Here is a 12,385-nt window from a genome sequence, read left to right on the forward strand (position 1 = left end):
ATTTGTGAAGTTCAGTAAGGGAAGCCGTGTCAACATGATACAGCAGCCGGGAAAGCGCTCGCAATTAATCGCTTTGTTTTTTCAAAATGTTTTCGTTACAAAAGCAGCGCGCAGCGCAATGTATTCAGTCTGTTTTTCTTGAAAATTGAAACAATTGCGGGAGTGAATTATTAGTGCACATAAAAATAATACGTGCATTTAACGATACAATTCAAAGTTTGGAAAGAAGGCCAGTTGGCCACCGGCCAGGGTGCAATAAACACGCCCCCGGAAGTGCAGTGATAAAGCTGTGCATCGCATACATTGAGATAACGTGCGATAGTTTGTCTCGACGACTGCAGCCGAGGACTTCTCAAGACTGCTGGAGCTTCAAGATAACGCTAAGATAAGACAACCGTTGTCCGTATTATATTCTCGCTGTTGATTGCAGTTTTTTTAATTATCATCGCAATTAGACCGCCATGTTGTCTGCGCAATAAATTATGTAGGCATGCGTTCGTCATCCATTGAGTGGATTAGTGTTAAATGCTATAAATTAATATTTTCCATTAAAGCTGAAGTTATTGGAGTTACAGAAACGAATTTGGTTTTTACGCAAATGTTGATAGCTGCTGGTGACCGCGACACTACCACTTAGGGCTCAGTAATTACTAAGCACGAGTGTCCTACCTAAACTAACGCGATAAACTTGTGGTAATGTTATTTAATGAATTTCCTACGACATAATTCCGAGAAGTATACATATAGTTGTGCATTTATTTGCGTGCTCGCGCTAAATATAATGTCAGTTCTAGTTAGATGACATTTGTTGTGTTAGAATAATTCTGAGCGTTGTTTACAAAAAAACTGGTCTTTTTCCTCTGAATTTATGGAACATTTATTGGCGCACTTTTGTTTGATAAATGAAAGCAAACCTCACTAGTGTTTACACTGTGAAGAAGTTTTGAGAGTTTGTGCGAATATCAAAGTGTCAAAACTAGTAGGTCGCAGTTCCCCCGAATTTCCTGCGCGTGCGCAAGTAAGGTGACCTCCCCGGAGGGGGGCGTTCACCGCGCGGTCACCTACACGCGTTACGTCGCAACAATACTACACTATTCTCTATTTTTAATAACAACACAAGTGCATCTTTACCTTTACGAGTTCCGAGAGTCATTGAGGATATGACCACATCTGTAATACTTTGCATGACGTGTTCTTCTTTTTTATCGGATCGAAGGATCATTTAAGTTCACGAGAATCTGCCTAAACTTGTACTTTGATATACTATGACTGAGTATGCACTAAAGAGTTAAGAGGTACCTGCATTCTTGTACACTTGGGCTAATATTGATCATAAGAAGGGTTACTCTCATAGTTTTCGTTAATGTAGCCTGTGAACATACCTGGTGGTCGGGGGTGTGCGGTGGCATGGTGCTGCAGCGTGTTGGCGATCTGGTGGTGCTGGTAGAAGGGCAGGAAGGGCGCGTGGAAGGGCGCGGGGGGCGGCGGCTGCAGGCGCGCCTTCAGCTCCTCGGCGGAGCCCGCGCCTGATGAAGACGACTCCACGTCCGACACGCCGCTGTCCGCCGGCGACGGGGGGAGAGAACCTGAAGAAGAAACCGTCCATCAGTCACATTGTTTCACATACAGAAAAAATATACATACTTTGAGGATAAGTAATTTATTCCGACACAAGAAACGAATAGACAAAAAAACATCATCAACCCTAACTACAACTAAATGAAATACAATTAATCTCGTGAGATTGTGAGATGCATAACCGTTATTAAATTACATTCCTAAAGGACCATCATCCTATTATACTAACGGTCACCTGACTTGCATATATTTGCATCTTGCAACCCTGCAAATGCAATTAATTCCACGGGGTCTTTGAAGCCCAACGGTCACTTTATGAGATTAACCGTTAGAGAGGCGAATTTCTCAGATGCATGCGAGTCCACCTGCTCTCGTGATGTGGTCAGCAAGCGGAGGCCTGGCAGACCCACGGGGGCTTACGTAACTCACAAGCGAACTTTTTACTATTTAGAGGACACAATAGGCAAGGGTTGCATTTTTTTGCATATCTAATGCGAAGTTGTTTTGGTTTACAAAAGGGTAATTTATGGTGATGCAGTTGCTCTTTTGGTTTGTTTTCTTGTAATTATTTTTAGAATGAAGCTTAGTTAATTCCATTTCTCAGCTGAACAATAGTAGGTCAGTTTGACCGTTACGTAACTTGCATTTGTGATTGTATTTTTGTTAACTTTTACTCACAACCAAGAACATATTACCCATTTATTTCGCGGGTATCTTGCATGTAAGTATTGCTTGTACGCGATTTACATCGAGCTTTTGAAATGCAACGGTAACAGTAAACAGATTATTTTTATTGAATGAAAGAGTTTATACGAAAGTTTCTTGTTCGGGAGCACTCTCCTATAAAGTTCATAGAAAAGGTTGATAAAAAACTTAATCTGTGGATCGAGTTGAACTAGTCGAAGGGACAAACTTTCTCATGTCCGGGTCCCTAAAGTTTGACGCGTAACGGTTGTCCGGTATTTAAATAATATAATCAACGAACAAGTAATAGTAGAAAGCTGTTTATTCATATTTCCTTGTCCATTGGGACTATGACTGGTATAAAGTGACCATTTGACCGGTGCACGGTGGCCGCTGTCCACACCCCTTTGTGTCCATTGTTAACCCTTCAATGGCACAATGCATGGGAATCGGGAAGCGATCGCGAGGGCCCCCGGTCACTTCCACCATTTAAATCGAGAATGCCTCAAATGCGACGAAACAATTGTAACTAGTTCTTGCGTATTACATTTCATATTTATATTTTTAGTATTTATAAGAACGCGACATTGTGGTTAGCCGTGGTGTGTATGCCTGTCATCGCTATTTGTTATCTAATTTTAAAACATAAAGCTAAAAGGAAAATGCATTAGATTAATTTCATTACCTATATTGTGCAATATTGGTTTAATTAAATACCTTATCTATTTCGATCCTAAAAACAGGTAAAACAATTCGCCTGTTTTATCCGGTACGTGGATTATTTATCTAAATCGCATGTAGGTAATGAGCGATGTTAGATTATATAAATTGCGTGCACGTTCGCACCTCCGAGAGGTGGAAGTTCCCAAGCTTAAACAAAAGCTCTGGCACCCCTGTCCGGTTGACACGTCGCTCGGACACACGAGTGACCAACGGCCCCGAACACGGAATACGAGCCATTGTGCCAACCCTTTCATCTCGCGTATCAAAATAATAATAAATTAACTATAAATAATGACCGCGGCCTTATAGACCGGGGGTCGCGATTGTCCCGAATCTGGTCTACTGGTCGACGAGGAATGCGGTCCCATTAGTAAAATATCACAATGATGACCCTTCCTTAATCGGAGCATCTTTATGGAGTGACCGCTCTTCATGTCCTTTGTGCGCGCTGGCGTTAGACCATAATCCCTGGAGCCCAGTCTTAGACGTCGCCATTTTTTTGCATATGAATAATATTGTGTGGTAAATATATATTCTTATGTAACGGATGATGGCTAACGACTTGTGTATACGTATAACACGTGTGAGAGCGGTACTTCCCAATGCCAGACATTAGATTGTAAGTTATGTGTCGAAGTGAACACTGAGCTGCTATAAGAACAACGGGCACATTATATCTACTGCATTGTTTGCAAATTGTTTGGTTTATTACTTATCTTTTTCTAGTTATTAAAATTATGTGCTATTCATAGAATGATGTAAGTGATTTATAATCATTACGTGACTTGATATAAATTTAAGTAAACTTTCCATTTGACGTCCAACTCTATATTTATCAAACGACCCCTGACTTATTATTAAAAAAAACTCGCGTTGTACAGAGTATCTCTTAGTGTCCCTTTGTGCGCGTCCATTGTCGCACATCTCCTTTAAGATGGTAATTCAGCTTAGAATAACATCACAATGTTCCACGGTGTGTACAGTTGGTCGGACACTACATAAGCTAGTACACATGTACTGAGGATCACCGGTCGGAAATGATACAGTATCTCATTGGTCTGTCCAAATCCGCGATATTTGATATTGTTATCTAAATTCAGGAAAAGTGTAATTACTTTATTGTTGAGTATTACGTAAAGATCAAGAATAACACTGATAGCAAGCTGTGCTGATAGCACTCGGCAAGGTGCTATGAACTCGACACATGCGACCAGATGACGACAATAGGCGCACATCCTTTGTCGTATGCGAGCCATTATAATTAACCCTTACAATATTCGCCGATTGCAAATCGGGTCCACACACAATACTAATACCGACAATGGGTTGCGTTCGCGCACCCACGCATGACATTCTAATTTCAAAGTGTCAATAGCTCCGGAAAGCCGCTGTGGGGCAAATTGAAAACATGAAAGAGATACAACTATACGCGAAAACGAGACGGCAACCGAGATTAGCGGCTATTGTGACGGATGACGCGGCGATTTCGTAGTGCAAGGTGCAGTGTAACCCATTTTTGCGTAAAAACTTGGCATTTTGGAAATGTGGAGCGAGTGGCGCAACGTGCGCAACCAGCTGCCGGCACTATTGTTTGCTTAGGATGTTGCATGTTCCGATAGAAGGCTCTCGGTGACGGCCCTTGTAAGGGTTGCGCTTTCAAACGCACCGAAACATTTGGATTCAGCATTTTTTTGCCAACTATTCCAAAATTCTTATTATGTAACAATAACATTTAGTTCAAGACCGAGTGTGTCAATTGACAACAGATTGCATATCGCGTATGTCCGAGTGTACATTCTGAGCACATAATAAAACGATTATTCATATCTCCCCAAATCGTGGTAGTTGCACGCTGCATACAAAATCGCGTTTGTGCCCAAAAATAAACATTGTGCAACAGAAAGTGACTGAATCATGACATAATCCATCAAATACATCGCACGTTGCGTAATTACGCTCCTTTGAGTAACCCTTTCGATAAATATTATTTATTGTTGTCGGCACAATCCGCCCGCACGCATTGGGGGGTTAAGTGCACATTTTGGGTCAAATGTGCCCCTGAGAGTAGGACATCTGCGCTCAATGACGCAAAAAGGGGTGGACAGAGAGCGAAAGTTGTTTACACAAAAGGTATAGCTCGGACGATATATCAACATCGCGAATATGACACCGCATTATATTACACATTAAAGCTGTTAATATTTACAATTTAGAGGTTTTATTTACTCGATTTATCGATTCCGAGCTACAAAGCTCCAAAAACATTTGTTACTTTTGAATTCAGGACAATCATTTTTGACCTACATAAATCGCACAAGCCTAATTAAAAAACTTATAGACAGACATCAACATAGGTCTATCGAACAGTAACTCTAACAAACACTAACAATATAAAATTGTTCACCGTTTATCAAAGCGTCACAATAAAAGTGAGCAGTAATAGCCTGGCGACAGGTCCACACTCGGAGGTGTCTCTAGGAGGCGCGTGTACGTGTGCGTGAGTGCGCGCGTGTGCGTGGGGGGCAGGGCGGGCGTCTCGCCGCGCGGTCGTGACATTGGGCGGGCGGATCAGCTGACGCGTCTATCGATTGTCGAGCCGCCACTTCCTCTTTGTTCTTTATGAATTTTTCATGGAACAGCCTGAGTGCCGCGACCGTAAGTTTTGTTATGACGCCCTCCCCTGCCACTATTGCGGAACTTGACAAACTTTTTATTTGCATACTTGGCTTTTTGATTGTCACTTTCAGTATTAATGAAAGCTGTTTAAACTTTTGTGGTTAGGTGTTGACATAAAATGTTAAATTAACGATGCAATATTAATGTGTAGTAGTTATATAAGCTAGTAAGCATTAAGCACAGTACGTGAGCTGGAGTCAGGCGGAGCGTGCTCGAGGGAGGCACCTCCTGGCGCGTATATAGCCCTGGTACATATGTACGACTTAACAAAGACTACCCAACTCGCCCTAAACAGAATACTTGAGCAGCTACATTCGAAATGATGTTACAACAAGAATTCAAATGTATTTCCAGTTGTTTTCATTCGTGCCTTACATGGATTTACAGAGTGCTTACAAAAGCGAGCTTATTTATCGAAGATGGCTGACTAACATCCAATTAATAGGTGTTATAATATTGCTACGTAAATCTGCATTTATTTTAAAGTACCTACATATCATTTATTGTTAACGTTATATAAGCGTATTTATAGATACAATTTGACGTCACACTGATTCCCCATGGAGACTCGGAATAAGTACAGTCGACACGTAATATAATTTATAATAAACCGCTATTTCTATTTATAAGGCTATGTGCGTTGTTATATTAACTCCAGTTTCAGATCCTGAATTTGCATCTTCCTTAAGCTTTGTTATAGAATGGCACAGTCAACAGGAAATCACCATTTGATTTCCTGTATTCATGGAAATAACTGAAATTTTAGTTCCAGGTAGTCTAAATATTTCCTATAATATAATAATATGGACAAAAGTAACTACTAAAATACGTGAACAGATAGTGTAATCATAGTCTTTGTTTACACTGAGATGGAAAGTATCAGGAAGCTGAATATCTTGGTGATACGTCACAATGGATTAGAAGTGTCGTGATTAGATTAGCCGGTCTCGTCGCATAACCGATAATGTACTGATACTGAGATACAATAAGTGCAAGACACCATGATTTTGAATATAATGGGTTCTTTTGATTATCATCCCAATAGCTTACTCTTTAAAGTCTATAATACTATAATATAAAAAAATATGTACACAGATTAGGAAATAAATTTAATTAAATTAAATTCCTAAATTAATCCAGTAATTAAATTTTCACGTGCCAAAGGAAATTGATTTTAATTCCAAATAATATATGATATAATATCTAGCTGTAGATAGGGCGCTGGTCGGTCCGGATATTACCTTCCGACTCCGTATTGTCCCTTACAAATCTGAGCAAAATATATAACACGACACAACGTCTATGTTACGATGTCTTCACAGAACTATATTATTATAAAACCGTCATCGACAAGAATTATGACATTTAAAAATAAATACAAAAGTGACAATATAATTTCCGATGAAAGATAGCTTTCAACAAATTATGTTATCAACAGTAATTAGGTAATACTTATCGATATTGATTTGTGGCACGTAGGTATCGATATTCGCTCGTATCGAACAAAGCTAGCTTGGTATGTAGCTTCGTGCTTGTGTCGACCTTTGCAATGCTCATGTTAATATCGAATAGCAGTCTGTAATTTCCGCTGTGAGCCAATAAGATGTAGTTAGAAGGAAATGTGGAAATGTGTACGTAACAGTCGAAATGTTCGTAATTGTTGGGGTACCTGTGGCCTGTAAGCTTTCTGTTTTCGCCACATTTCGCGTCGGCTTTTGTTGTCTTCCGCGCTATTGCTAGCCGAGACTTCGGATTTGTCTTATTTATAGAATACGCATTCGTTTTTTTTGTTTATTCGTAATTGTTTGAGGCTTTTAAAGTTACGGTTTTGAGATGAAATATCCTTATATCTTTGGTTGAGTTGAAAGCTGTGGCTTTTGTTTTAAAACCTAGTAGTCCTACTTTCATGCATAGTAACTCAATTAAACGTAATGAATGTGTGATATTTGATAAGAACTACTTATATACTTTTGTATATTTTCCTATTTCCGTAACCTAAGCTATCACAACCTAAAGTCTGTATATGTGATGTTAGTTACCTGTGTTGGGGGCGGTGTAGAGGTGATGCCGCGCGGTGGGCCCGGGTGCCAGCAGCAGCAGCGCCCGGCTCAGCGAGCTGCGCGCGCTCAGCGGGAGCCCGGCCGGCTCGCCGTCCACTGCAACAAGAAAACAGCCTCGTTAGGCTACTACTGATACAGGACAATTCAAAGCAAACATTAACATTTTTGATATTGGCTTTTTTGCCGTGTTCTGATCAGGTATACATATATGACTTAAGTATTTGTAGTTACTGAAGACTAGATTAGAAACCGGTAAATCCGCCAAAACATGCCACTCCTGATATAACTAAAAAGATAACAGTGATTTGATTTACGTGCTCTGAGTCACCCAGTCAGCCTAAATATTGATCAAGCTATCGGTACTAACGTCCCTGACTTTCTGATTCACACCCAAACTTTAAATCATAAAGCAAAACTGAAAAACGTTCAACTCAAAAGGGTATTCGCTTTATAAACGAAGACAAGTCTGACGCTAAAGGGTTTCAGTATTTAACGTCTAGAAAAGACAACTTGGAAGCTCGTTTATCAAAATTTCTTCAGGTAAAACTTGTGGACGGTACCCCGGGGAGTGGTGCGGGCGTTTCGGAGAATATTCTAGAATTACTTAGCTAGGGACTGTCTAACCCTTTGTTACAAGTCTGTTCATCACTTGTGTATGTGGAGTTATGTTGAGTACGCGTGTAGGCTGCTTACTTTCCGAGAACTAGCTCAGCTCACATGTGCTCAGGATTTTTCACGCAATACGTGTTGCTGTAGGGTAATTTTGGAAATTAGACTTGCTTTTGAATCTTTGTAACTGATTGAAGTTATCATAGAAACTTTTTTATTGCTACGATAAAACGAAGACTAGGTATAATTTAATTTAGTTAAGTAGATACGTGTGATAAAACGAAGGAAATAGGTGACGTATGTATCAGTTGATTAAAGTAATTAATCACAGTTTACGTGCAGATCGCCGAATAGATACCGCGCTTAGATTCACAGCTAATCAATTAGTTAAATTTTATGTGTGCGAGTGTGGACGTGGCTTTAAATGTCACACTACGATTTGTGACTGAGTCAACACGTAAAACTAACCGTGTCAGCTACAAGCCAGTTAAGTTAACGAGCGGCGACTGATAGCGTTCGTAAGTTTATTTGTTTCACGTGCGCTATAGGTCACGATTGTCTCGCGGGGGCCACTTATCAACAGCAACGTGAAGTGTACTCATCGGACAAGTTTAGCCGAACTTAGCCGACCCACTTCTTTACAACTTAAGAATAATTTAATATCAGGTAACATCCCAAGTTTAGATCATTAAAGAGTAGTCGACAAGTTGGGAGGTCGCATGTTCCAGGGAAATTACCGCAAAATCGATATAACATTGTATATAATCTGGCTACATCCGAGCCAGACGCTTCCGTGCGCCGACCTTGGGCCCCCGCAACCCCCTTAAATTATTCACGGACCCACCTGTTGTCTCGTTCTACCCCCGAGCGAGCACTGCGCATGTTTGACGCATAGAGCGGGACGGACGAAAGCTTTCCCTTTCGTTTTTCAGGTCGAAGTGTCTAGACGGAATTTGAACTCTTTACAGCCCGGCCACATGTGAGCCGTGTGATAGCGGCTATCAGCTGAATGCAAATGCTTCCAGTTCGGCAGTCACGCGACGCGCTCCATGCAACTCCAGTTATGGGAAATATACTGCCACCAGACATACGCCAAATACTGCACCGTTCAGGGGATTATAGCTTGTGGTCGCATGTATCACAGAATTTAGCATAAGTAAATAGCTAATGACGACTAATCTTAATAAATTATGAAGTAATGTTTGGATTATCTCAATGCATTCTAGTTCTTAGCTATGCCAAAGCTCTTATATACATGACGCGTTTGTTTATCTAATTCCTAGTTCTGCTGCAAACTGTAAGACTGCAACTGAATAAACGCAATACTTTCATTGCATATATTCGCATGTTTGTCACGCGAGCGACAGTTTTCTCACGAAACAGATTGATCAAATCGCTAGTGAAATTCAAAACAGATGCATTGGAAATAGTTTCAAATGAGTTGAGTCCGCGGCGGAATGGGGACAAAGCTCTGAGTGGATTAGACGCCGCCACGGCTTTGTGGGGGCTTAAGCGCTCTCCATATTAGCTGAGAGATCTGCACGGAAAATATCCCGTATTTACACATTTTGAATACATACTGCATGGAAGTTTCCTGAACACAATATCGGGAGACACATAAAAATAGAGTACATATCAGCGGCTTATCGAGCCAGATAATAATATAAACAGTGTTCGACAACAGCGCCGTTTATACCCCGAGCATAAACAACTGTGTGGATACAGTGACAATTTGAGAGAAAATTCAATTAATTCGCTAGTGTTGGTCGGAGTGTATCCGCACGAGATAGTGAGGCGCCGCTTGCATTATTCAGCGCCGAGGAAGGCGATGCATACTCCACCCATTCAATCTCCAGGTTCGACGAACTCTCCTCGTGATTTAAGAGGAAAACAAAATCTACTTTAATCAGACTGATGTAGGACAGAGAAGCTATACAAGTGCCACTGGATGTTTGTTACAACTTGGAGAAAATACCGAAATGTAAAGAGAACATTCATTCAGTTTGGAAAATAAAGCGATTAGTTTCAGTTAACGCGTTTTCATATAACTGTTGAATATCCAGGAGTCTGCATACCTACGTACGAACGTGACTATTCACAATGGGTACTACCTACCTGCTTGCATACTTATAAATATAAAAGGAAGTAGGTGTTAAAAATATAATGTTTTACGTCAGAATTCCATCGAGACTTACAGATAATATGACATCATTCACGGTCCGCTATTGCGATCACAAAGGCTCTTCCTCCAATTTCCCACGGCAATTTCCGAAATTGAATAGCACATATTTGTACAGCCAATATTGAATACATCAATAATTAATATTTAATCAGCGCCAGATGTTATTGAATTTGGAGACATTGAAGCGATCGATGTACATATCATCCTGTACAGAGTTCCTCGATGCAGATGGGGCGGGTTCTGTCAATATGTTACACTTTAGGATCCTCCCGCGTGAGCTCGGGCGGCACTCGCCGAGAATAGGAAATAGTCTTCAATAAAACCTAGACTTTGCTGCGTGATATATATTCTTAAATACTTAGTACAGGGAGCGTGACTTAAGGTCGACCTTATTGACTTTCTATTTGTAGATGTTACCTAAACGCTAATTTTAACTGAGTATTGATGTACCCTGGGGAGCAGTAGTGAGCTATATTTAGTGCGATAGTGATAACACTGAGTGGCACTCGGACTTATTGCCGACGCACGTGACCTTATCATATCCACTGCAAGCGAAGGTATGTGCATGAGAACTAACTATTCACAGAAAGCAGTAACCCTGTCCGCTGCAAACGTTCCTTTGTAGTTTTAATCATAAAATGTTAATACAAAATATAATACATGTAGCGAGGGTCGGGTCAAAAACACGGGCTTCCTACAAACAGACGGACCTAAAGGGAACGTTGCACCGCGCTGAACATACCGACCATAGTTCGCGTGTAGCTTCAGCTCGAAATAATAGAGGTGCAGGGAGTCACTCCCCCCCCCCCCCCCGCGCTACACCCGCGGCCCCCTGCCCCCCGTGCATTCACCTGCAGGGAGGCAGGAGCTGCAGGAGCAGGAGGCAGGAGGAGCTGCATAACTTATGCAAGTTAGTTAATATTTCAGCGCAGCAGGAAAGTAAAAGTTGTGCTCGGGCGGATTAAACTTGTGTGTTGTCTCTTTATGAATAGGGGAACGTCCGCTGTGGGTCTACTAATTACGCGGGCTAATTTGCTGGAATTACTTCAGTTTTACAGTTTCTAACGTCGGTACCTATTTACGTTTGAACATAATTGGGCGAAGTTTTTCCAGGTATATTCGTAATTGGTTTTCCCCCACGGTGAAGCGGAAATATTGTCGGTTGATACGACACGATTTTCTTTTACTCTCCCGGAATGATTTCCCAGGCCGTTTGGGGCGAATGTATCTCGGGAACATAATTAAGCTGTCCAAAATATTAAAGCCTGTTTCAGTATTCTTCAATCATTTTAATATTAGACCGACGTGTAAAATAATTTGCGCCTCTCGTAAAACGCGCCCCGAGCGCGGAGTTCAAAGCGCATATTTCTTAAATGAACGTAAATTGTCGGTTTTAATTATTTCCTGTCGCTTTTACAAAAATATATGAAAACTTCAGCCGGTGTTTGTGCAAGTGGCATTTCTTTGTGTTTGGATGTAAAAATAAAATTGCTAAAATTATAATTGCTGCATGCAGAGGTTGGAAGCCAAGTGACGCGTGGACGTCGCCTGCGCCTGATGGAGCAGCGGCAGCAGTGCGCGGCACAATGTCAACCGAAATAATTGACACCGGCTGATCATCATCCAACACGTAAACAACATACTCGTATGAAGTAATCGCCATTTATTTGGAACAATGCGATGTTTTGAAAGTAAAAAGTACGACTATTGTGTTTCTAGAATATTACATGGCTGGCATTTTGAGATCTGAACCGTGCACGGCTCTTGATAAGTCAATCCGGATTTCCCGTGGCCTTTTCCCTGCACGGAGTTGTCGTAACGAGCGCTGTAATGGCGGGCTGCCAGTCGCCGGCTAGCTTACCACGGACTTAGC

General features: G+C 41.2%; 1 protein-coding gene across 4 annotated transcripts in view; it reads right to left on the bottom strand.

Annotated features, from left to right (window-relative positions):
* The window catches only part of LOC124638818 (ecdysone-induced protein 74EF), a 208,524-nt gene that overhangs the window by 19,563 nt on the left and 176,576 nt on the right, over window positions 1-12,385 (bottom strand). For all 4 annotated transcript variants that reach the window (XM_047175939.1, XM_047175948.1, XM_047175931.1 and 1 more), the window contains 2 exons: window positions 7,701-7,817; window positions 1,383-1,586 (listed from right to left, as the gene is read on the bottom strand). In XM_047175939.1, the coding sequence (XP_047031895.1) occupies window positions 1,383-1,586; window positions 7,701-7,817 (321 nt within the window). The remainder of the gene's footprint in view (window positions 1-1,382; window positions 1,587-7,700; window positions 7,818-12,385) is intronic.

Source organism: Helicoverpa zea, chromosome 2 (genome assembly GCF_022581195.2).
Source record: "Helicoverpa zea isolate HzStark_Cry1AcR chromosome 2, ilHelZeax1.1, whole genome shotgun sequence".
In the NCBI taxonomy this organism is placed as follows: domain Eukaryota; kingdom Metazoa; phylum Arthropoda; class Insecta; order Lepidoptera; family Noctuidae; genus Helicoverpa; species Helicoverpa zea.